General features: G+C 44.2%; 7 protein-coding genes and 1 long non-coding RNA gene across 19 annotated transcripts; 2 read left to right on the top strand and 6 right to left on the bottom strand.

The window, feature by feature from the left end:
* Positions 1 to 1,427: 1,427 nt before the first annotated feature.
* On the bottom strand, positions 1,428 to 4,729 carry Arglu1 (Arginine and glutamate rich 1). Its single transcript, XM_020951431.2, has 4 exons — positions 4,220 to 4,729; positions 3,874 to 4,146; positions 2,143 to 2,226; positions 1,428 to 2,078 (listed from the first exon to the last, which is right to left on the bottom strand). The coding sequence occupies exons 1-4, from the start codon at positions 4,568 to 4,570 to the stop codon at positions 1,911 to 1,913; spliced, it is 876 nt and encodes a 291-aa protein (XP_020807090.2). The 5' UTR covers positions 4,571 to 4,729; the 3' UTR covers positions 1,428 to 1,910.
* LOC110183209 (zinc finger CCCH-type with G patch domain-containing protein) lies at positions 4,472 to 24,199 on the top strand. 10 transcript variants are annotated; one of them, XM_086831039.1, is made up of 6 exons: positions 4,806 to 5,374; positions 9,965 to 10,049; positions 10,334 to 10,687; positions 22,365 to 22,537; positions 22,600 to 23,523; positions 23,585 to 24,199. In XM_086831039.1, the coding sequence occupies exons 4-6, from the start codon at positions 22,517 to 22,519 to the stop codon at positions 24,185 to 24,187; spliced, it is 1,548 nt and encodes a 515-aa protein (XP_086687165.1). In that variant the 5' UTR covers positions 4,806 to 5,374; positions 9,965 to 10,049; positions 10,334 to 10,687; positions 22,365 to 22,516; the 3' UTR covers positions 24,188 to 24,199. The 10 variants fall into 10 exon arrangements, with proteins under 10 accessions (XP_086687168.1, XP_086687163.1, XP_086687165.1 ...); XM_086831040.1 differs by lacking the exon at positions 4,806 to 5,374 and adding an exon at positions 9,404 to 9,893 and having other exon boundaries at positions 10,473 to 10,687; XM_086831038.1 differs by lacking the exon at positions 4,806 to 5,374 and adding an exon at positions 9,755 to 9,893.
* On the bottom strand, positions 4,736 to 5,374 carry Datp (purine phosphoribosyltransferase family protein Apf). The gene is made up of 2 exons (XM_020951432.2): positions 5,146 to 5,374; positions 4,736 to 5,087 (listed from the first exon to the last, which is right to left on the bottom strand). Exons 1-2 carry the CDS (start codon positions 5,313 to 5,315, stop codon positions 4,829 to 4,831), a joined length of 429 nt encoding a protein of 142 aa, XP_020807091.1. The 5' UTR covers positions 5,316 to 5,374; the 3' UTR covers positions 4,736 to 4,828.
* LOC110183215 (uncharacterized) lies at positions 5,583 to 7,541 on the top strand. The gene is made up of 2 exons (XM_020951430.2): positions 5,583 to 7,265; positions 7,323 to 7,541. The coding sequence occupies exons 1-2, from the start codon at positions 5,658 to 5,660 to the stop codon at positions 7,434 to 7,436; spliced, it is 1,722 nt and encodes a 573-aa protein (XP_020807089.2). The 5' UTR covers positions 5,583 to 5,657; the 3' UTR covers positions 7,437 to 7,541.
* LOC110183214 (ATP-binding cassette sub-family G member 4) lies at positions 7,430 to 15,318 on the bottom strand. Of its 3 annotated transcripts, none has more exons than XM_020951427.2 (10): positions 14,992 to 15,318; positions 11,752 to 12,146; positions 9,578 to 9,748; positions 9,382 to 9,518; positions 9,172 to 9,317; positions 8,875 to 9,113; positions 8,403 to 8,813; positions 8,236 to 8,336; positions 7,812 to 8,173; positions 7,430 to 7,752 (listed from the first exon to the last, which is right to left on the bottom strand). In XM_020951427.2, exons 2-10 carry the CDS (start codon positions 12,125 to 12,127, stop codon positions 7,611 to 7,613), a joined length of 2,085 nt encoding a protein of 694 aa, XP_020807086.1. In that variant the 5' UTR covers positions 12,128 to 12,146; positions 14,992 to 15,318; the 3' UTR covers positions 7,430 to 7,610. The 3 variants fall into 3 exon arrangements, with proteins under 3 accessions (XP_020807086.1, XP_086687160.1, XP_020807087.1); XM_086831034.1 differs by having other exon boundaries at positions 14,971 to 15,155; XM_020951428.2 differs by lacking the exon at positions 14,992 to 15,318 and adding an exon at positions 13,935 to 14,090.
* Positions 16,678 to 17,037, bottom strand: LOC147644033 (uncharacterized). The gene is made up of 2 exons (XR_015271251.1): positions 16,942 to 17,037; positions 16,678 to 16,891 (listed from the first exon to the last, which is right to left on the bottom strand). It is a non-coding gene; the product is annotated as an uncharacterized LOC147644033 (long non-coding RNA).
* Positions 20,081 to 22,227, bottom strand: LOC110183212 (ribosome assembly protein METTL17, mitochondrial). The gene is made up of 3 exons (XM_020951425.2): positions 21,110 to 22,227; positions 20,753 to 21,042; positions 20,081 to 20,693 (listed from the first exon to the last, which is right to left on the bottom strand). Exons 1-3 carry the CDS (start codon positions 22,091 to 22,093, stop codon positions 20,567 to 20,569), a joined length of 1,401 nt encoding a protein of 466 aa, XP_020807084.1. The 5' UTR covers positions 22,094 to 22,227; the 3' UTR covers positions 20,081 to 20,566.
* Positions 24,164 to 24,944, bottom strand: LOC110183213 (transient receptor potential cation channel subfamily A member 1). Its single transcript, XM_020951426.2, has one exon. It carries the CDS (start codon positions 24,942 to 24,944, stop codon positions 24,240 to 24,242), a length of 705 nt encoding a protein of 234 aa, XP_020807085.2. The 3' UTR covers positions 24,164 to 24,239.
* Between the last annotated feature and the right edge of the window lie 98 nt (positions 24,945 to 25,042).

The following is a 25,042-nucleotide window of genomic DNA, read 5'->3' as shown; positions in this document are numbered from 1 at the left end:
TCTGCAATTGTTCAAACCTTGATAGTGGGCCAAAGTCAAGTGAAAGTTTTCGGGGGATTAGCTTGTATCCAGTAAACTATTTAAGTACTTAATTATTAATGACGGCTGACTGCTTAGCTTGAGATAATTAAAATTATAATAAAGAAAAACCTTTATAGAGCATATGTCATTAATTTAAATTCCCATGAACACTTTAAGAACTGTAATTAAAAAGCTCATCCGTAGAGATCCGTAGAAGTTTCTCCTCAATTTATTCATTTCAGTCTGCTCCTCCCCTCAATTATCCTTATACGATTTTTTCCTGAGCCCTTCCTATCAATTGCATTCCATATAAAACATCAACGAGTTCCCAGACAAGTTGGCTGACATATTGGACGGTAATAGGAGCAGGAGCATTGGCTTACCGCCGTCACATCAAACAAATTGCACGTTGACATTCGCAGATCGCTTGATCGAGAAATGCCGTTAAGAGCTTTGCCGATTTTCCACTTAATTAATTAATCAAATTGCAACATCCGCTCGTGTGCCGCCCAAGATCGAAGCTGGATCTGGATCTGGGTCTGGGACTGGGGCTGGTCAGGTGGCGGCACCGTCGCCTTCGCCTTTCACGCATGTGCTCTGCACACAAATCAATGCGACAAAGGCCGGGCCGACGCACTCCAAACTTGTTGCCGAATTCGATATGAAGTAATAAGCCGGCTACGCAGATCCAGTGGTGTGGGGTCAGGCGGAGCCCAGAGTTGGAGTGGTTCAGTGCGTGTGCGCATGCGTACCTGAGTCTTGCGCCACATTCATTTAGAACAAGATTACAAGTGCGGTGTGTGTGTGTGTGTGTGGAGTGCGGAGTGATGGTGGTCTCTGACTGTGACTCTGAGTGGTCGTGGACCAATTTGGCATCGGCCGCCGTCTGCTCACGCACTTGGACAGATCGGTTCCTCCAGCGCCGCCACTGCTCTCCGTGCAGGCGTGCCGGCTGTCGTTCGCCTGTCCACCTTCCACCGCCCAACCAAATCAGCAAACAAGACATATAAATTTAAGTAGTCTCTATAAATAATAAGTTGTGTCTACTTAGCGACATGTACACAAGCGTAGATCGTGTCCGATACCCACGACAGGGTTCGAAGGAGGAGATATCGCTGGATCAGGAGCTGAAAGAGCACGTATATTATGGCAATTTCTGTCAAATGTGCCTGGTTAATGCCGGTTTATGCTCTGGTATGCACAATTAAGAAAGTATAAAATAGACTAAAGCAATATTATTTAATTGATTTAAATCTACAAAACGAGAGACTATGACAGTCATCTTTAGAATACCCAGAGAATAGAGCTAAGCTGAGGTTTTGCTCCTAATCAGCATCAATCCATTTCTTTTAAATACGATGAGATAACATGATGCCTGGACACGAATGCTTAAATAAAGTTTACTATTTGGCATTACTAAAGTTTTTATTATTGATTTCATTTTGCGTTATATGTATGTTTTCTTTGAAATATCAAAAAATTTGCAAATAGATTACATATGTTTTTCACTGACATCTCCTTTTCTTTTTTGGTTTCGCAATATTCTTTCGGTTGTGTCAACAGAGTACGACGCACTACATATAATCATTTGTCTCACATATGAATTGTTTATGTAGAAAAGGTTAAGTAAATCTCTAGCATATTGTACTATATAGAGCCGTATAGAATATATGTTCACTTATTGGCAATTTCGAAAAGGGTGAATCTATTGTGGCTTTGAATTGCCTGCACCAAACATTATCGTTCGCTGGTAAAAATAAAATAAAATAATACAAAACACAATGAAAACAATAATCAAAGCGATGCGATGATCTTAGGCGCAGGCAAACAATGGCCTGTGAGGTATAAAAAAGCAAAAGCGGTTAACAAGAAAGGATTGACAACGCCTCTCATAATGCTCCCGGCTTGAGGGAGAAGGACAGCTTGGGCCTAGAATTGTTTTTGCCTAGTATGACCTTCTGCTCCTCCTTAACGCGCTTCTCCTGCTCCTTGCGCATGCGTTGCCGCTCCTCGTCCATAAGGCGTTGCTCTTCAATGATCGCTAGCCGCTCTTCGGCCTGAAAAATAAATGTATATTATGTTTAAAGTGTATTTAAAGAAGAGTAATAGAGCAGGTCTTACCAGTTTTCTTTGAGCTTCTTCAATTTTCCGATTGTTTTCGGCCAAAATCTCTTCGAGCTCTTCGCGTTTCTGTTTCTCATCCTCCTATAAAACCCAAACAAAATGACGATTAATAACAAACATCAACGCCTTGGCCTGAAGCTTAGAACTATGGATATATATATATATTATATAAATAAACAGTCTCTTGACATCAGCGATGCAAACGGTGCGCCGAATATGACGCACGCTTGTGGTTGAATTTTTTTTTTAGCTTGATGAGCTGCAAAGGCAGTTAGAATCTAGTTTCTTTTTTATGCTTAACAATACGTTACAAAGAAAATTTAAGGTAAAAAAGTAAAACATTTAGTAGTAGTGTCTAAATATAAGAATGTTTAAAGTAGGTTGACTCTTAGGTTTATTACAATATATGTAGGTTCACACAACATAAAAACATGTACTAGTAGTTGCTAAATGATTGGTCTTCAATTGATTTTTTTTGTTTTGTTTTTTTATTTTTGCTACTTACTATTTAAATAGAGGTCATTATTCCAGTACAAAGGCTAAATTTGTGTTAATTTTATATAGAATTTTTGCAGGTTTTCGATTTTAGTTTATGTATATAGTTTTGTATTTATCTTTTGTGATGCATATTTCGCTATTCCAGACGTAAACAAAAAAGCTCAACACACACAAATAATCGACTGGCATCGGGTATACGGTCAAGAGTCCAATGCGAATCTTACAGACATGAGTTCTATTCTTGGGAGGGGAGTCATTACTGGTTGGGTCTCTTTTGGCGTCCATTATCCTGACGGCTGCGCTGGCTTATGATCACATCGCTGGCGTTGGAAACTCACCCGTCTCTTTTGGCTTTTCAATTTGCTTCGCATGCAGCGAACAGTTGGGTCTAAAATCAGCCGGCCCCGCCCGGACAACTAGGTCCGCCTAACTACCCCGACTAACTGAGGGACACCACTTGCTGGTTTGGTTTTCTTTTTTTTTTGTTGGGATGTGGGTGTGTAGTAGGAGGAGGGTGAGCGTCCCTCGCAGCGGGCTCGCTTTACTTCCGGTGCGAGCGTTTAGCAGGACACGATCAGCACGTTCGTGGCACGGGCCGACGGAAGCGGAGTGTTTGCGCGCAATACCAACACGACAACGAACCAGTTACAGAACCAATACCAAAAAATTAAAATGATAACAGTATGTGGGTAGAAACAAACAGAAAAGATGAAGCTAAGAGTATGCAAAATGGGTCATTCATGGGCATCAAAACTGTGACACATGCGGCACTTGGCAATGTCGTCATTTTGGCTTTTTTCTCTTTTTTTTTTGTTTTGGTAGGAAAAATAAAAATTACAAAATTATTGGCAGAATATAGAGAGGAGAGAGAGCGATGGCGGAACCAGCCTCGGCGCCCGCTCCCGTCCTGGCTCATTGATATGCTTGAGGGGCTCTGAAAAGGCGTGACTGTTTGGTTAGTGTTGGTGCCGGTTAATGGACGCTAGGGGCCGGGTTAGGTAAGGCAGGCAGTCTAGAAGGAGGATGCTTTTGGAATGGATGCACCAGGATGAGCACATTGAGCCAAGGAAGGAAACGCCTCCGAAGCGGTTACGCGCCAAGTGGTTGAGACGACTGTTTGAACTGCTGTTTTTTCGGGTTTGTACGAGTGTACGAGTGTGTCATTGTGTACGTTTTGTTTTGACAGTGATAGCAGCAGTCGTCCAGCGGAATCTGAATACGAGCACCTACCTCGCGCCGGCGTTCTTCTTCGCGTATCTGCTCGCGACGCCGCTCCAGCTCCAGCATCATCTCGCGCTCCATTTCGGCCTTGGCGGTCTCCACGCGCCGGTTGACCTCCTGCTCGATTTCATCGCGACGCTTCTCTAGCTCTTCCTCGACGCGTTTCTTAACTAGCATTTCTATACGTTTAGCAGCCTCCTCCTCTATGGTCTTCTGTTCGGCCTCTTTTGCCCGCCGCTGCCGCTCCATTTCTGCCAGACGCTCGACCTGCAGCTGGTTTTGCTGTCAGAAAATAATCGAAATTAATGGAATGTTTTCAAAGGACGATTGGGGGCTGCGGCCCTATCCCACTCACCTCATCCAGCTTCTTGAAGCGGCTGCGCTTGTGTCTACTGCGCTGAGACTCGAGCTCCGAGTACTGGCTATCACTGCTGGACGAGGTGGAACGCTTCCGGGACTTGATGATCGACGGAGAGTGGCGGTAGTCGCGCTCCGTGTGGCGCTCGCCGCAGTGTCTGTCACGCTCTCTGTCCCGCTCCCGGTCGCGCTCACGGCGTCCGTGATGGTTCACCTCCGAGGATTTGTCTCTATCCGCTCGGGTGCTGCTGCGCTCGTGTTCGTGGTGAGACTTACTGCGTTTTTTGTGCTTGCTTTTGTGGTGGCGGCGTTTGCCCGACGGGCTGGGAGTGCGTGAACGTGAACCCATGGCGTGGGAGTAGGCGATTTAATCAGTCTCTGACTTTGCTGGTTTCCCGGTTCGGTCGACACAACAAATCAATCGAAGTGAATACAAGTTTTGTACGATTTTCGCAGATGCCTTGAAAACAGTGTTGGACAACGTGCTTGGGCTGGCTGACATAAGTGTGGTATATTTTATTTATATTTTTCTGGTATTAATTTATTTCATATTCTATGTTTCGCAACACTACTACAATTTTGATAGTCGTTTTTTTGTGTTTATAATCTACTCCGGTTTGTCTTGCTTCACAATCATGTTGTGGAACCGATCGATCATCACTTGATTGTCCTTAAAACCCACACACTCCTTGGCAGCTTCCTTGGGCAGCCACTTGAGGGCTGTGTGCTCCTCGGAGAGAATGGGTTCCTGGCAAGGATTTCGCAGTTCCGCCAGCCAGTAGATGACAATTTTCGGTTTGCCTTTCACTTCATAATTCAGCTCCAGCGGAGTGTCCTTGTATATGATCAGATCCTTTTCATCATATCTGTAAGTGCAGTTTTGGCATTGGCGCTATGTGTAGTTAGGAACTGATAAGCACTTACCCGGCTTCCTCCTTGGTCTCTCGGAGCGCAGTGGTAAAATCATCTTCTCCTGGGTCGACATGGCCCTTGGGGGAACTCCAGTGAAAGTCTCCATATGATGCCTTTAGTAATAGGTATTGTATTTCACCGCAAAGGCGACGAAAAATAACAAAGCCCGCCGCTTTCTTCATGTTTTGACTATCAATTCACAGGAACAGGTGTTTAACCAGTGCTGCACAATAATATTTTGGTATGTAGGAACTTTAATTATTTTTCTCTATTGGGTTTCTTAAATTAAGTATTTCTGTTAAATACGATTTTTGTTTCTAATAATCTTTTAAAGATAATTGTCATATATATTTCAAAAACGGATTAGCTTAATGGGAAATTTTACGGAACACTAAATTTTACAAGGGAAATTTCCATAGTGTTGGGAAACGGGAAACATTTTTAACGTATGTTTCGGTTGCGGTCTAGATGTGCACGTTTTCTTTGTAAATTCATTACATAAATCTATAAAAAGTGCATCCAAGATGTACGCCCTGCTCCGACGCTTCGTGGGAGTCTCCACCAGCAGTAGTCCAATTAGATGCTACGCCTCCTTTACGCCTAGGGATGTGTTACGGCAAAGTGCCGACGAGACCGGCACCCTGCTCACCCGCTTTGCCAAACACATTGCTCTGGAGCGATACAGGGATCGGGAGCATGTGCTGCCCAAGACGACAATCCGGTATGCCGACTACTTTCCCATCACGGACGACCGTTACTTCCAGCGGTCCGTTCAAAAGACGGAAGCGGCCCAGCTGCCGGCTCTAATCATACAGGCCTCCAGTTACCGATCCAATGCTGCCGTGCCCATGTATGTGGCCGCTCTGAACGCCTTGGACAACCATGCAGCCAATCAGCTATCGAAGATGGAAACCAGCACTGTGCTGGAGACGCTGTACTCGTTTCTGTTTCTCATCCCCGGCTGGATGAAGCGGACTGACTTCTTCCAGGCAGCTGTTCAGCGATTGGCCAAAGAAGACTTCCGCGACAACAAGGAGCGCTTCGTTCAGGTGTGCTTCTACCTGGGACTGCAGAAGAAGCAAGCTCAGACATCCAACGACTTCCAACAGATGCTCGAGGATCAACTGGCAACACATTTGCCTGTGTTAAGTGAACTGGATCTGGCCATGATTAGCAATGCAGCCTATAAGACCTCCACTTTAGTTACGGGCCAGGTGCGAGACTCGTACGAGTCCTCCCTTGTTAAAGCCACTTTAAATTTGAAACTAGATGCGGAGAGCATTGCTCTGTTGGTCTCCTTTGTGAAGGCCTTGCGCCTCCAACGGGTGAAGGACGATCGAGTCTGCCAGCATCTGCAGGAAATCTGCCTAGATCCTGTCAAGATTGCTCTCATAGATCCTCGCGGGTTGGCTCATATTTTTGCTTTTTTCGCGGAACAACTGTGGGACGAGAAGCAATGCCTAACCATCGTTGGGGAGCGTCTGATGAACTTACTCAAGCCAGGAGATCTTCGAGCCAAGGACCTTGCCACCTTCTTGTGGGCCAGTGCCCAACTGGATTGTGAATTATCCGAACCGCAAATCCGTCAGCTCGAGCTGGCTGCTCTTCGAAAGCTAGACTATGGCGAGTACGATTATTATCCGGACAATCTGGTGGACACCTGCTTATCGCTATGTACCTTGGGACACTACTCCAAGGATCTTATTAACGCAGCTGAGGAACTGAAGGCCGCACAACGACGACAGCGAGCGCAGCCCAAGGTGGACAGCCGTTTGATCGTTTTGCGATCAGCTATTGCCATTGAGCAACCAGCGCTAGGAAAGCTGAAGGTGGAACAGGCATACAAAGAGTTTGACCGTGCACCAGCTTACTTGCTAAAGGAGCGCACGGACTTGAGCAAGTACGCTCAGGAGCTAAGTCAAGATGCCGAGGTGGAAGGCGTGGATTTGGTGTGTCCCATCAGTGGCGTAAACCTGCCAAGTCTTCGAGTACAGACCATGGGCGAGCAGCCAAGCGTTTACTTTGTGGAATTACTCTCTGCAGACCAGACCTTAAAGTTCAGCAAGAAACCGACTTCATTGCTGCGTCTAAAGAAGCGGCTCCTGGAGTCATTAGGCCAAAAGGTGGTCGTGGTAAGATAGTGCAGCTAAAATCGAGACCTTTAGGATATTAAGCATTCATTTTCACAGCTCCGCTCAGCGGATATGGTCACCAGCGCCAAGGAACTCCAGCAGCTGCTAAGTCCAGATACAGCGGCAGAGATAAACAAAAAAGCCGAAGCTGCCCAAGGCCTGAGTAGCTGAATCTTGTGATATATATTCCTAGGCTAGTTACAGATCGTAGCTGTATTTAACAGTGTTTTATGTACTTGTACATATTTCTTTAAATATTAATAGCACTAAACATAATGTTCAACAAGTAATTTATAATACAAGGAATGGGCTACAGGCGTGTGTGTGTGTTCCTCAACAAAGGAATCATCGAATGGACTTAATCTTGGCCTTAAGCACGACATAGGAAACCAGTCTGAAGACAATAATCATGGCTCCAAGAGCAATGACGTCGTTCCAGAACTGATCACCTCTCATGGTAATCTCCTCAAGGAATTTCTTTGGATACCTGAGGCGAAAAAAAAACAGATTTATAATGTGAAAGCATGTGGTGCCAGAAGGTCCTACCTGTAATGGCAGTAAGGCGCCTCCTCGCACGCTAGCACTCCTCGATCCAAGCCGTAGATGGCCGATATGAAACCCTCTAGCCCATATCTTAAATAAGATATGTGGCTACCCCATTGTAGGTAGCTTGGCAGGTCCCTCAGGGTCACTCCAAATCCAGCGAACATCATCATGGGAATGGTGAGAACGGGCGCCAGGAAAGTGCCGTTGACCACATCGAACCAGGAGCCGATCATCAGCCCGAAACTATGGCCGACGAAGACCGTCAGTAAGCTAATAACGAAGAACATCCAAAACCGGACCCACTCCATAGGCTGGTAACTCCACAAATAGACAATGACGGTGAAGATGAAGCAACTTATTATCTGCCAAAGAAAAATCTGTTATATATGGAAGTCCGATTGTCACAAACCAAAGGGTTACTTACCGATATGGGCAGGTCGACGATGGTCATGGCAGTGTAGTAAGCTTTCAAGGAATACCAACGGTTGAAGTGCTCCTTAATCAGAATGGACATCTCAATGGGGACTAATTAAAGATAATAACAAAAGGTTAAAATCTCTGTTTGAACCACTCAATCAAAGAGTTACGTACAAGTCAGGACAGTCAACATCATTGTGGTCATGGAGTGATGCATCAGAATGGCGAACAGCAGGTTGTAGTTATCCAGCACTCGAGATCCCTCGCGACCTGTGTGATCGTACATGGCACCAAAGAGAGCGGCCACTGCAATGTTCACACCAATCCTCAAGTGTGTCATGGTGGTGTCCCGCTTCGCCTTCATGTAGCCGCGTCTCATCAGCACCGAACACTGGTTGGAGAAGCTTGTGTCCTCTAGAGAACGTGCTTTGGTGCGCTTGGGGATGGGATACTTTCTCATCAGAGCCTCGGATCGCAAAATCGAGCTGGGATTGTCGAACCAGGTGAGGCAGCTTCCGTTTTCCGTGGCTCCCTTCAGGGTGTCGACCTTGTCATAGCCATACTCCCCGCAGGCCAGTTCGATGACTGGAAAATATAGTATTTATTTAGCCTTTTTTTAAAGTTTTTTTTTTTAATTTAAACTCACTGTAATCCGCTGGATTGTGGTACATGGGACAGGGCAGATCCACGGCCTGCAGAAAAGGCACCAGTTTCTGGGTGCTGCCTTGGTAGACGCAGTTACCGGCAGCCAGGACATAGACCTGGTCAAAGATCTGGAAGAGCTTGGCAGTGGGCTGGTGGATCGTGCATATAATGGTGCGGCCCTGGCCGGTCAGCTTCTTGAGCAGTTCCAGAACCTTTGTGCAAGAGCTACTGTCCAAGCCTCTGTAAGGAAAAAGATTTAATCAATATGGGATTTGTACATATAGAATGTTAATCCTACGTTGTTGGCTCGTCCAGGAACATCACAGTGGGATTGTTGATCAACTCCATGGCAATGGATAGCCTCTTTTTCTGACCACCAGACAGGCGCATAGTGAGGGTCTGATCGTGATCATACAGGCCCAGGAGCAGCAGTATATCCTCGATCTGCAGGGGAATTAATTCCGATTAAAGACATCTCTGAGCAACTGCAGATCGTTCTCAAACTCACCCTGCTCTCTTTCTCCTCATAGCTGACAGTCTGGCCCAGCTTAAGATCGGCGGCTATATGCATATTCTCGTTGACCGTCAGCAATGGCTGCAGTCGATCGTCCTGCGTGATGTAGCAGGACATGCGACGGAAGGAAGCTGCAGATGGAATATTTTTTTTATCATTCCAATATTCAGCATTAGTTTCTAAAACTTACGCAAATCACGCCGCCGGCCATTAAGCAGGATGGAACCATCGACCCCGGTGGTCTTGAAGCCAGACAAGGCATCCAGCAGCGTGGACTTTCCCGCTCCCGAAGGTCCCATGATGGCGATGAGCTGGCTGCCGGGGAACTTTCCGCTTACATTGTGCAAGATTTCCTTGGATCCTAAAAGTAGAAATTCCGAATTTTCTTAATGCTATCATAAATGGCTATAAAAACACTTTATAACCTTCATTTTTTACGGTCGTTGATATTATGGTTCAAGTCCAAGTCCGTAAATATAGTATCTGGGCTTTTAGCAATTATTAAGGTAATAACTGGATAAACAAGTTTAACCACAATTTTGAATTAAATTATATATTGTATTTGCTTTCTTTACAGATCGGATTAAATAGGGCAAATATAGAAAGAAATTGCTTAGCCAGGAAGGGATTTAGTTTTTAATTACCATATTAATTCTTGTCAGGTTGGTAATAATTTTTGATCTATGTATATTTTATTTCTTAACAGCATTACTAGAAAATGCAAAACTGAAAGTGTAAAATCGTTAATTTATTATGTTTCGGTGAATGTAAAGAATGTAGACATAACTTGGTTGTTTTTTAACATATATTGTATTAATTATTAATGATAGCATTGCATTTGCAAAGTTACTTGTGTCTCCCTGCCTGTCGTTTATTCTATCCCGCTGGTTTTCTCTGTCTCTAAGTCTCTATGTCACTCTCTCTCTCTCTCTCCCTCTCCCTATAGTTGTCGATATGTCATCTCTCTTTGTGTTTCTCTAGAGATATCCCTTACTCTCTATCTCTCTGTGCCTACCTCAAGAAGGATCTCTTTCTCTCTCGCGCTCACTTTCTCCGTTCTCTTTACTCGGGGACTATAAATACAGGCACTGACTTCGCGCTCACCTCATTCAGTCCGTGGCCGCCCCAGTGTTTACATCTGCAGTGATAGTGATTGTGATTACCCTTCGACCCCCAATTATCACTTGGCCAAGGCAAAGCATTTGGATAACCAGGAAGAAGCTCACTTTGATCAAGATCAAGAATATAACTCTACACTGGATGGAATTAAGCAATGACAAAAAGGATGTCCTCCACTGCGGTAAGTCTTAACAATGACAATTAAATCATTTACCTAGAAGCTATAAGAGGGATCAGGCCTAGGTTTAGAATCAGATAAGATAGTTTTGCATTCATTTTCCAATTATTTTCTTTATTGCCATGGACCGCATTATTTAATTTTAATTTAAAGTGATAGTCCAAATTTTGCTGCCGAGATTAACTTTTTCTTAAGGGAAAGTTATAAAAATATTATTATTGGGTCACTATTCATAATATATTCTAATTTGATGTTAACCTTTGCTCGTTAAAAGTTTTGATAGCAATATCATTGCGTTGACCACATATTATCTTTATATTTCGAATAATTACCGCCACGGGGCGAAGAGTTGTTTGGTCATTGGCATTCTGGTTCTTGATTAGAACAAGTTACCAGGGGCAGGAAAGCACCCACTGTTGATATCAGTTGCTGCTTGTTTCCTCCTGAACTTTGAAATTAGCAAAAGAGCCTTGTAAAAAGTATACTTATTTATGGTATATCGAATGCCAAATGCCCTATTCATTTCCTTATGGAGGAGATCGTTCCTGGTTGAAGTGTAACCCGTTTATATAAGGGAATTTATGAATGACTAAGTCCCGAAACTGATAAACAGAGGTGTGTGCGATCGGTGTGATCGTGTCGCTTATCTAATCACTCGAGAAGCCAGTTGGTAAAGGAACTAGCAAAGCAAGTGTTTATGGCTTATTGGTATGTGAAGCTTTGCCGAAACACAGTAACCTTGAATAGCACTTTGATTGGCTCTTTAAACTTGCATAATTATATATTATATGATTATTTTAAACGAAAGTAAAAGTACTCCCCTCAAGAGACCCCTTTTGAAGTCTTTAAGTACTTGGTTTATAAGTATTAGTTCGCTTATTTCTTTTGGATGAGTTCTCTCACTGCTTTTGGTTAGTCAAAGAGTAGCCGCTGATCGTAAAACATATATAAACCGAATATGGCTATAACTCCTAGCTAATTTTAAGTATTTTCCACTGGCAATCTTATCGAGCCATATCTTAGAACATGCGATCGCTGTGGATCGTAAATATGACGCCTTAGCTCACCTCGATTAAAGCCCAATTTCACAGTCAGGGACAGCTCCTTGAACTCCATATCCACAGGCTCACGGGCTGGCAGGTTGTTGAGGGCATCAATGTCGAAGTGCACCTCCTCCTCCTCCACGGGCTCCAATGGTGGCTGCTTGCTGGCCGTGGATCCATTGCTGTACGCCACCTGTGGCGGTGTGGAAACGGATGGGGGCGTCACAACGTTGGTCGTTGTGCTCGACTGGCCATTGCGCCATCCTCCGGCGCTGGTCACGGGCACTGTGGTGGCATTGTAAACCCGACTGGGCGTCACCTCTCCGATCTCGATGCCCAGGCCAAGTCCGGCGACACCGTTGTCGCTGCCAAATAAGAACTGCTCCCGCGCTGTGGCCATGCTAGGTGTGATAGGTCAACTAGGGGAAGAGGTAACAGAGAAATATATTAGAAAAGCCATTAAATAATGAAGTTTACTTTGGGGAGGATTATTACAACTAAATTAAAAACTATCGTATAAATTACTAGTTTTTTAGAGGAAGTTTCTCTCCAAAAATCGTATCACAAAAGGTTCCTAATTGTATTTCGAAACGTGATTATATTTTAAAATTCAAAAAATAACAAATAAACATTTTCTAGCCTTACGATTAACCATTAAATATCTCTTTTTAGGTGTTAAATTCAGTTTCGTTGGATATTTGTCCACCGCTTGATTGATTCATCGATTGATTGATGGTGCAACAAGCAGCATGCCTCTCCTGGATGGCTCTGGCCTGCAACCCGTTCCTGACCAGTTGAAAATGTGTTGGCCTTACTCATTAAAACAGGTTTCACTGCATCTCAATTCGCACTTTGATCGCAGCTAGACAGATCGTATCAACCTTTGTCTTCTAACCTTATATTTGTTGGGCTTGGTTACTTCCAATCAACGGCTTAGATTGCGTATATTGATTAGCAGCTAAACCCCTGATTGCTGATCCTCCTGGCTCTTGGTTCGTTATATGGGATGGCTGTTGAAATTATTCAATTATCAGCATCAGGCATGCTGGCAGTTCCAATTAAACGCCAGTTTACATAAGCGAAATGTAGCACGCAGTTTACTCCACATTTCGCACTGCTGCTGCTGCTCCAAGAGACAATTAAATACGGGTGCATTAAATGCACAGATTTGCGAAAAGATCAAGGTACAGAGGCGCTGGAGCGGGATCCGAGGCAGAGGCAGGCGGAGACAATAAAACAGTGCACAATTGAGTGGAAATAAAATTGCCAGCGAGAATGTGTGCTGTGTCGTATGCACATCTGCTATTGATCCGCCGATCTGCTCCAAGCTGATCACTTGCGATCAAAACAAAAGCATTGTCCCATGCCGAGCATTAACAACAAATGGAATCGCCGTTGTCTGCGTTGGTGACGATGCTACTATATAGTAGCTAAAGCTTTTAGATGGGTTGCTTTATTATCAACGCAACAAACAGGGGTTTCTTACTTCAGAATTTTGTGCAATCTCGATTGGTTGTTGAATAACAAAGTCCGAAAAACAAATTATTCAGATTCCCAGAAGAGTGAGAAAGATAGAATTTTGCTTATCAAATCTCTTGAGGTTGGATATCTATATATCAAATATATATGTACATAATATAAGAGTCAAGTCCTTGATGAACTTTTCTTTCATCTTGATGCATTTTCCGTATTGTTCCGTGTAAAACTGTGACGAAGGCATATATAGTATAACCCCTTATCAGAATCTGGGCAATTTTCCTTGTTTGTGGGGCAGTTCCAACTGGGACATTTCCCTTTTATTATTTACAAGTTGAGACAGGTAACTGTCTATTAAACACTGCACTTGAACCCAAGTGAGTAAGTTATCAGGGCTGCCAATTACAATTACCTATGTCAATGCCCTGGAAAACCACAGGGGGAGGTAGGGAGGGCCACTCCCTACCTAGCTCGAGGGCACTTTGATGGGACTTAATCAGTTATATTTCAATATTGATTGATACCCAGAGCTGTCGGCACATTTAGCCGGTCTCGCACTTTTCTTGGATTCCTTTGTTCGATCTCCGGACGAGCTTTACATTTCGAGTTTGCCTGTGACTTTGGGGACTGAGATAATTGTTAACTATGCTGCGGTTCGCATACATATATAACACATTACATTACGTACTGATGCTGATGCTGTGCCTGCCCTGAAACATTGTTTTGTATACCTTGTTTATGTGCCTCTCTCGCCTTGCCGACCGAACAAACCGGTCCGGATTGAATCCCCTGCTCTGTTGCAGCTGGAAGACGGAGGCGAGTACAGCAGCTGTTCGACCGGAGGCGGTCAGAGGGGAAATCGGGAGCAATGCCGATCAGTGCGTTCCCTGGGAACAGATTTCTGTTTATATTCTGATAATTAGATAATTCAGAAATGACAATAATACTCTCGGTTTCCATCTTTGGGACCGGATTATTGTCAAACTGATTTTAAGTATTCAGTAGCAGTCAGTCCATAAACGCAGATTGCAATTCTACAAATCAAAATGCGGGTTAAGCAGTTCCCCAAAGAGTGGGGTCGTCTCTGCGGAAGTGACCCAGTCTCACGGGTCTGGAGAATAACGTCGCCAGATACATTTCACTTGTATCTAGTCTTCACAGCAAATACCGAAGCATGAATCAGAGGGCCACTTAACACTTGCCTTGTTACGGCTCGAAGGGGTTCACGTTCGTTAACAAAGGCTGTTGTTAATATCATTAATATAATTTTTCTGATAAGGTATGGGCCAATCATTTCGTATATCTGAAGTCTCTTTTATTGCATTGCATGGAGGTAAAAATTTAACATAAATAAGTCTTTTATTCCTTATGGAAATCAATGAACTTGTTTCCTTAAAGGATAATTTCTACGGGTGTCTTATGTTTTTTTTTACTGATCTATAAGTAAGCTCAATATTTTCTCTGCTTTGCATTTATTTTTTACAAATATATGTGAAGCATTTAAATTTCTTAGTTCCGTACGGTTCACTTTATGTTAAGAAAGCATTATTGTGACACAATTTCTTTTATTCTTTACTTTGATAACATTATATTTTAATTTACAGAAAGGATCCTTTGTTGTTTTTATATACAATCTTATCCCAATTTAAATAGGAATAACATTTTTATTTAAAAATGTTTATTAAAGAACGCAAACATTGCACACATATTTTATAAACTTTTATTTCTTCGTCTTTGATTTTGCATATATTAACAACTTTCGCGTACTTTATTTATAAAGATCCTTACCCTTTTTTAGAGTCAGGATTTTTGCACTTTAACAGAAGAACTCGAAACACTATAGTATATCCACCGAAACGTTGATCTTGCGATCTCGGAACCGAGTAACAGCGTCTTCGAAGCGACGTGCGCGACTGGCGGTCAGTAAACAAACAGTGATCCCAGCTAGCTGTGGTGGCTCCCGTTCCCGATCGCCCAGAAGTCGGCTGCCAGCGGAGAGCAGCTTCGCTGATCGTTGCCGCTGCCGCTGCCGCTGCGCACACAGCCACAAAGAACACGATCGGGCGTCCCAGCTGGGCGGGCGTATCTGTGAGTCCGTGTGAAAGTGTGTTGAATGAAGGCTTTATCGAAGGCGCTCAGTGATGCTCGGTAAAATTAATTAAAATAAAATCAGAATTTAGAAAATTTCTTACTTTGCAGACTGCAAATCATTGCCAACTTATGGGCAGTTGGTCATAGGAAGTATTGTAGAGATAAACAATTATCAGTCTTATGAGTGTATCTCACATGTTATGATCTGATCGATTTGAAATTTGGTAAGTAAATAATTATGATCCGTATGAAATTGAAAAAATTCTTTTATTTTAAAAGCAATAAGTATATTAATATCTATAAATTATATATTTGATCCGATTATTTATTTTATTAATAAGTTCACCGCTGTTATTATTTTAAACAAACTTAACAGTAGAACTGAACGCATTTAAAATATATAATATTAAACTTATTTTGATACTGAAATAATATATTTTAGTAGTAATACTTATATAGATTTTTCATGGTTAAAAGAAATTCCTATTATTTCCATGGTAATAGCCAAGAAACCAACACTGGCCCAAAGAACGTTCGTCAGTCTCTGCTGGCGTTTATTTCGCATTGGTTATTAATGTTTTGCCGTTGTTAAATTGTCGTTTTCCTTCACTGATAAGAGCCACACTCTCGCTCGCACACACTCTCTCACCTCTGATACTTACCTGCTGTGGCAGCTGATTGAGTTTTTTTTGGCAGTACGGCTGTTTCGGCCCGATCGCAGTGCTTGGCAACGGAGAGCGCAATGGTATTGGATCGAGAGCTCGGCGGCTTGGGCTTAGGTCACAAGTCCACATATCGAATTTCTTCGGTGCTCCGCAAGAGTTTCGTATACGTAATACGTAATAAAGCGTTGCGTTCTTTTCGCTTTTATTCTGTGCCAATGGCAGCGGCGCAGAGTGAAACAATGGCTAGCTCCTATCCCCGCTCGACATTATCGGGTCCGGTTTACAATGCCTATATAGCTTAGTAGGTAGTATAGAGTATATAGTATATAGTTCCACCTACACACAAAGCATCCGTTTACTTATTAAGACTCTTTGTGCTGGCTTGTGAATCAGAGTTATTTCACCGATTAGCTTCCCTATTCTGACGTTCTTTGGACCCTTCCATTGACTGGTATTCACGAAATCGAGCACAGTAATCTGATGCCTCTTTTATTCACTTACCTTTTTTTTGTGCTTTCATTGGAACAAAATTTGGAACCTCGAAAAAGCAGGTACCTGTGTATTTTCTTTGTATATAATCTATAGTCTAGTTTTAAATAGTTGAAAAGTAATTAAATATTTAATTCTCTTTTCTGAACTTCAGTCTTTTAATATTTAGGCATTAGATGCAATGATCATGATTAGGTCTCGGTCTCCATACTAAGTAAACTCAATCTGATTTAAGGATTTAAAATCTAAAATTTTTAGATTACTATCTTATTAATTCATTGCAATTATAACAGAAACATTTTTACAATTTCCTTTAAAGTAAGTTTCATATTAGCTAACTTAACTCAAATTAAATCACCAAGATTTCAAGTATATTGTTTTCACTTTCATGTTCCCCAACTTGTAGAACCTCCGCTGCTTTGTCCCACTTCTACATTCCCCTACTGAAAACTTCATTGATAAGTGCTTATTTAGTTATTATCGTAATAATTACCCCATCAAATGAGCCCCGCGGCGACTCTATGATTCAATCCTCGCGCCGGACTTTGAACGTTCTCGACTTGAAAGCTAAACAAAAGCCGATTGATATAGTAAGTACTGCTGAATGTTCCCAAGTTTATAAGGGAGAACAGAGTACAATATAGAAGCAAGTAATAATACGTCACGGCTTTATCGAGTGCTACTGCTCAGGCTTGAACTTTGTTCTGAGCTTGTTCCGGGGATTACGAGTTACTACATCGATAGCCGGTGAATGGAGAAGTTTGTTTCAGTACTCTATAAATAACGATTTACGTAGGTGTTTGATAAGTTTAAATATTAACTACATCTACAAAACACAATCTGCACGCCCGCCTATACGATAAGATAACCATTTATGATCGTTATGGCGAAGGCAATAGGAAATCGTAAATAAGGCGCATGGGAATTCATCCGTCTTGAGACTAAATCTAGCTTGGCTTCCTTGTTTCACCTAATCACTTTACGCTCAGGTTAAATATTTGCCAATATCACTGCATCCACCTACTGATCAAGCGTCAAAATCTAGAGGGTTTAACTCGCCTCCGATTCAAGTTATCATCATGAGTTCCGTCCATGTCGTTGTGGATTTTCTAAATAACCAAAGTCCAAATAGCCGCGGGTTCTTTAATGTTCCTCTACGACTAACATATGTGACATTGTCGTGGGTGATCCGTTCAGTCCGTATCAACTTTGCTGATAAGCCTGACAAGAGCGTGTGCCTCTTGGAACAATTAAATATGATCTCTGTCCAAAAATCTTAGGCACATCGGAAGTGGTTTATTCCACAGATTTAACGATTTATTATGAATGACTAATGGCGTGACTCTACCGATGTTTTAGCTTTTTCATGTCTCCATAACCATTGGGGTTTGTTGTTTTTATGAAATCAGATTTCTATCTAGAATGTAATATATAATACAATATATATTAAAACACGTTTAGTTAGCATTATTATCTACATCACATGAATAACAACTAGCAGTCCTTCAGATCCTTCAGATGTCCTTCCAAAATTTAAAATAATATTTGTTGAATGGAAATACTTATGAGCTACGAATCATAAAGCTTTTGAACTCAAACTACCTTCTTGCTTAACTCTTGATTAACTTCCGCCTACAAATAATTATAATTTGTATTAATATAATTAACACTTTTCACATTTCACACATCCAAAAGCATCTCCGAAAAGGGTCAGGTCCTTAAGAAACTCTGTTCCTGCTATTATAACCACATCCAAATACTCACCTAAAGCGGATCTTTCCCAAAATAATTTACCGACAAAAAGGATAACCATTGAAGATTGCTTAACAAATTTCTCACACACCTGAAATTTTGCTCAACCGGATTGTAGGCCATAATGGTAACGGTTCAGCAAGATACAGGCGCGAATGAAATATGCCGCCCAAAGGATAAAACCAATTCCACTAAGGAGCGATGAATCACCAAATCACTCGAACGAGACTGGAACCGCGACCGCAACTTTTCCGGGCCACGCTCGGAATGGAACTGATGGCCAGAAGCCAGCGCCAGCTTCTAGGTAGCCACTTCTGATCGACCCGGACCCGGGCGCCCGTCCATCCGTCCACCTATGTAAAGGCGTATTAGCATTAGAGGCACTGGGAACAAAAGGAAGCGCTGACAATGGCAGAGCCGGCTGTGCCTGGTTGGCTGAGTGCCGCCACGGTTGGGGTTGGCTGACTGACAGACAGACTGGCTGAATGGGTGGGTGGGTCACTAGCACCACTGGCACGGCGGCACTTGCAACGGCGGCGCATGCTCGCTGAACGCCACCATTAGTCGGAACTGTTGTTGTTGCTGGCTGGGACGCACCTTACTAATACAAATAGCCGCATGGAAGCGGAGCGACAGCTGACACCATCGGCGAGCGCGCCTCTTAACGAGCGGCCAGCGCGGTGACCCCACCTAGTATCACCTGAAGTGATTACATACGCGGCCACATTGAGATGCCACTGCCTCGGGGTTGCCATGACGTGTGCCTGGGCTTGGACTTTGGTCCGCACATAGCGCAGCCGTTTATCATTGGGCAAACAATATATGTATAGCCCGGGATCCTGTCATATATCCTCCCACTTACGTTTAATACGCACCTCAAAATGGGTTAATGACTTGGTAAATGCATTTCCTAATTAAATTTAGGTCCCAGATGCAGTGGGGCGTTTGAATAACCTAATTTCGGAGCAGCCTTCGAATCCCCACCTGAATTTTTGGCAGGAGCTTTAATTAAATAGTTATCTCAGGAGGAGATTTCTTCTATAATCTTTTCGAAACGGAAGACCTTTTGTTTGAATTTAGTTCAATATATGGTAAAGTGTAATTTGTAAACTATTTGTATTCCCGAATTGTATATAAAATAAACATTTTGTAAAATAAATCATAGCTTCTAAACTCAGCTCTTAAATATTAATATAACACAAAACTAGTTTCCAGAATGTTTGTTTAAAAATAAGCTCTGCTAAGTACGCCTGAGATTTTGAGTTAATGAAAGTTCCCAAATAGATTTAAAGTCCAAATAGATTTTCAATCACAAAGGATAACAGTTTTTTTTTATAAAAACTACAAGTTCCTTTCATTTCAATATTCAATAAGTTGCTTTAAATTAAAATTTAATTGAATACTGCAAAGCTCTTTTATAAGGAAGCCTCCCTCCCAATGGAATAACTTAAACGATATCCTTCGCCAATGTTATGTATTCATAGTCCGTTGCTCTGTAGCACACCTTATTCCAAAAGCCAATCCCTAAAACCATATGTACAAGGAACTATCCTCTACCGCACCCACTCTCCCCCGCCAGGAGACGTGCCACTTTTCGCGCCCCACAAGTTGCCCTTTTTCCAACCACTCTATGTCCTTTTGCCACACAAACATACACAGAGGACAGGACTCCGCGAAGCTATGAATAGTAGCGGGGATGATCTGCGGTCGTTAAAAGGGCGCGTCTCGCATTAAAACTTCCAAAACTCACATAGCCAAATGTCAGCCGAACTGGGATTGGCCTCTGGAACGCAGCTATTGCCCAGACATGTTGGCTAAAGAATCAATTATGACTAATTGAAATATTTGCAGCGACTTAGGGCTTAATAAAATGAATTTGATTTTTAAAACCAAGTATTTGTATTTCGTGAGGATTTGATTTAAAGAAAAAGCTGGGTATTAAAGACATGTTTAAAAAGTGCGGCCACACCTACCTGGCCACCTCAGAGTCCTTCCAAAGCTTCCTCTACAATTACATTTGACCGCTGGGCTATATGCCAATGACATTACATAACAAGCTGATCCCACTAACGGCGGGGGCCAACCCATCCGCGACCGCATCCGCCTTTAGTCTTGCCATACATTAAAATCTAGGTGAGGGTGTGTTGGCCGTTGAACGAAATTTAGTATCAATGAGCATGCGGCTCTGCCATTTGGATTGTATGGTTAATTTAAATGCAACTATTTAATTAATTTCAGCTCCGCCCGAAACGATTTGTTTGCACATAATTAAATCGACTAATTGGATGCCAGTTTTTAGTATCAATTAGCCTCTGCCTGGACAGAGCGTAACTTTATGCCTCACATATCGATTTAACCTGCTTAAGCTACGCCAAGTCAGCTTGCTCTGTGGCCAAAGTTAACTCTGTGGAGCCCGGCTTGACCTGAGGCTGTCCCAGCGACATAGGCAGCCGATCCCCCCAGCGACTGACTTTCGCACAACTGTAGGCAGATCTGCAAAGAAAATTAAATTGCTGAAGAGACCAGATATAAGAAATAGTGATTCCACTTACTTTCCGTGCTTAGACTTGGTGAAGATGACCTCTTGTAGATTGCCTTCTCCCGTGCAAACCCTACAGATGGCATGCTTCGAACGCACCAAAGTGGGTCGCACAATCCGGGGCCAAGAACGGGAACTATCGGATTGGGGACCTTTCTTTAGAATCGCATAGCTATACAAAGAGGTGTGACGGTCCGCATTAGAATCACTGCCCAATCGAAGAGGAGCGTAAGAAATGGGAAAATTGCAGGGTGTGCGATCAGCCAGATCTTTGAGACGTGGACAGGCCACATCATGGGGGCACTGAAAATAAGAATTAGAGCTATAAGCAACACTTTTTCAACGGTTTAGAAATAACTTCGTAACATACCGGTGCAAGTGTATGGCCCTCGTCGTCCTGTTCCAACAGAAATCGCCTGGCCTCGTTGACCAACTCGCTGCCACGGCGCGTCCCCTCCTCCGCTATGACCATATAACCATCGCACTTGCGCCACAGGTTAAGCAGAACCTCCTGTCGCTGTTCTTGGTCCGCCATCTCGAACAGTGTGTGAGAAATTATCACCAAATCGTACTTAGTCTCTATGGCGGGTAGGAACTGTCTATAGTACACGTTCCGCAGGGGTATCTGTTTGTTCTCGTGGCCATCACGCAGAATCAGCTCCGAGATCTCGTTCATCTCCCTAGACCTGTCCACGTTGTAATACTCGAAGATCTGATCGCGCCAAAGTTCGCTGGCCACCCACATCGCAGTGCCGACGCCGGATCCGAAGTCGAAGAAGCTGCGCGGACAGAACTGCTCATCTCTCTGGGCCAACTCGGTTAGTACACGCTTCATCACAGCATATTCCTGGGCGCCGCGGGCAACGGCATAGACAATAGCTTCGTAAGTGCCGTACTCAATGCGCCTCCATGCGTAGATGCGCTGAGCTAGTCGCTTATTGATCTCTAACTCCCTCTTTCGCTTCCAGCGTGTCACCTCCTCCTCACTTAATGTGCCCAGCCGTTCCAGCGGCATCTTTGCGTTCACCTCATCGATGATAGTCCGCTTTTTGTTCTCAATCTCCTCGGGGGAGGGCGGCGGGTGGCGTGATTTGAGGTAGGAGTTGAGCTGCTGGCCGTCGTGGATTACTTTCTTCACGGGGTGGTCGCCCACAATGCGCTTCAGGGTGTCGCTCAATTGTTTTGGCAGCTCAACATGGTTGGGCTTGACTACACCCGGATGTTTCCTCGGCTTAATGGTGGCCTGCTCCAGACCGCTGACCACTGCTGGTTCAACATCAACAGCGATTTTGCTGGTAAAACGGTGCAGTCGTGGCACCAAGTTCCTCGTTGAACAATTCAGGGATAACAGCATTTTTGAATTCTTTTTATTTCATAATATGTAACCGCAAAATCAAAACAACTGGCGGCACGCTTTGGCCGGTATTTTTGTTGCCGGATACCAGTGTTGGTAAAGTCCCAGGCAATCAGCTGATAGTGCTTTAAAAATGTCCCTCTAAGCACATATGCGGTTGCATTGATATCAGCTTCAGTACATATTTGGAGAATATTTTAGAATAATTTAAGTGATATAAATAACATGTATTAACGAATTTATATTTATTTATTTTCTTGCATTATTGAAGTATTAATAAGTGATTTGAGGGACACATTCGGCAGCTGCTATAATATGGTCCGGTGCTGTATACTGGAGCTGTGTGTGTATGCGTGCATCTGTTTCAAAGATTTACAAACAATTAGCAATCCATAAAGCCGCGCAATGTTTTAGAGCCTAATTATGGATGAATACGAAGCACAAGTGAGCAAAGGTGATACTAATATTATCCCAACTTCCTTTACGATCTTCGTTATTTGAAACAGCTGATAGTTGTGGAGCAGGCGTTACAAAATTCCACCGACGACCAGCAACGCCAGGAACTTTTGGCTCTGAAAACGAATCTACAGGAGCTATTAGCCCTCACCAATGATACAGAAGATGAGAGACCAGCCGAAGATGTGCCTCAAAAGGGAGACAACCTGGACGACGAGCTGCAGCGGCTCAAGTGCGAACTTAACGACCTGGAGGAGGCTGGCGCAGGCACATCAACTACAGATGAGGAGCAGCAGTTGGCGGAGTTGAGGGCCAAGTACACAGCCATGGTGGGCGAGAAGTGCTCAGCTCCGCACGAACACAGCTGGGGTGCCTTGAGCTATCACAATTCCCTAATCTGTGGCGTGGACGATGACGTGATCATCAATGGCGACGGTGTCTTGGATGTCCGGTTGCGGGTGCTCTTCACAAATCCCACGCATCGCGAGATGTTGCCCTGCTCCTATTACCTCGAGGGCGAATGTCGCTTCGACGAGACGAGGTGTCGCTTCTCCCACGGCGAACTGGTCAGCGGCAGCTCCATTAGGAAATACAAGGAGCCCGACTTTCACAAACTATCCCGTAGTTGTCCGGTATTGGCCCTACTACCGGATCGTCTCTGGCACCGTGGCCGGGTCCTATGTGTTAATTTTGTGGAGCAGGTGTGTCGAGTGCGTTTGGACGGCCAGGAACACAAGGAGAGGGAGCGAGACTTCAAGTTCGAGGAGCTATTTCCGCTCACGACCGATCAAGATGAAGACGAGGCTGAGCTAAGCAGTGGGGATAGCAGTTCGACTTTGAACGAAGAAAGCAGTGATGAGGCGGACTCGGACATGGATGACCTGGAGGAGGCCCGGCGAGCTCGCATGGTGGAGCTTAGTTTGTTTACCTTTAAGCCATCAGAAAAGCTGGGCGCCTGGGAGGAATTCACGCGGGTAAGAACGCCGCCACACCCAATGGCAAGAATATCTTTTAATCCTAATATTATTCCCACAGGGCATTGGGTCCAAGTTGATGGAGAAAATGGGCTACATCCATGGCACGGGTCTGGGGTCAGATGGAAGGGGCATTGTAACCCCAGTAAGTGCCCAAATACTTCCCCAGGGTCGGTCTTTGGACGCCTGTATGGAGCTGCGTGAGGCTGCCAACGGGGATAAGGACTACTTCAGCGTGGAGCGAAAGCTAAAGCGAGCCCAGCGCCGCCAGAGAAAAGCGGGCGAGAAAGCCTACGCCCGCGAGTCACAACGCACGGATGTCTTTACATTCCTGAACGGCAGCGTGCTGGGCAGCGGGGATAGCAGTCAGAAAGGCGAACAGGTGGCGAAGAAGGCGAAGACCAACGAACTGCAGCAGCACTCCACCAAAACTCTCAATGTGGAGACGGTGCGGGTGGCTGATGAGATCCGACGAAAGCAAAGGGATATAGCCAAGGTTCAGCAATCACTAAACAGGAATGCCGGTGATGTGCAGCTTCAGAAGAGACTGCAGCTGCAAATGGACACCCAGAAACAGGAGCTGGCAACTCTTCAGACCCAGGAACGCAGCCTCAGCAAGGAACAGCAGACGCGCAAGAGCAAGAATAAAATGTTTGAGTTTTAATACATATAAAAAGCTATGGATTTATAATATAATGATCCTAATCTACTTCTAATTAAATACTTCCGAATGCTCCCGCCGTTATAATGGCCGTCATGTACTGTTCCAACAGTGCCTGAGCTAACTGGGCTCCATGCTCCACGGCCAGGGAATAAGCGGTCTCTCCATTCTCGTTGCTGGCACTCAGATCCAAGTCCCTGGCCAATAGTTCGTTGCACGTATGTGGATGGTTGCCAGCCGCTGCGTAAATCAGTGCCGTGTTGCCCACAATGTCCATGTGGCCAGAGTCTGCGCCATGATCCAGAAGGAAGCGAACGATCTCGTTGTGGCCGCCAGCTGCTGCCAAGAGAACGGGACTGACCAGATCCGGAGCCATTATGTTCACATTGGCCCCAGCTGCCACAAGCAGCTGCACGGACACCAACTGACCGTACGACGCGGCCCAATGGAGCGCCGTGAAGCCATGCTCGTCCTTGTGATCAATGTCCTGCTTGCGCGCTCGCTCCGCCGTCACCTGCTCCTCGGTGATCTCGCCCTGGCCAGCCCGTTCGTGAAACGAGAGCGACACCTCCACGGGACAGAATGTGGCCTCTGTGTTGCCGCGCTGCAGATTGGTGAGAACGGTGGACTGTGGACGGTACGGAAGGAAGGCGCTCTTCCGCTTGGAGTCCAGCACCAGCATGGAAGTTGGCGCCGCCCGCACAGCGTCATCGTCGTCAGAATTTGTGTTGTTTTGGAGATTGCTAGCAGGCGCCACCATTTGTTTTGGTTTTACTCACGTCTTGTGGATACAAATAGATGTTCACCGTTTATGCAGTCCAAAGTGACGATAAAGGAAATATCGCAAAAAATGCATAA

Source organism: Drosophila serrata, unplaced genomic scaffold (genome assembly GCF_035046125.1).
Source record: "Drosophila serrata isolate PLE 108 unplaced genomic scaffold, ASM3504612v1 contig_240, whole genome shotgun sequence".
NCBI lineage: Eukaryota > Metazoa > Arthropoda > Insecta > Diptera > Drosophilidae > Drosophila > Drosophila serrata.
Note: the sequence above shows the minus strand (reverse complement) of the source record. Positions and strands in the feature narration are given on the sequence as shown.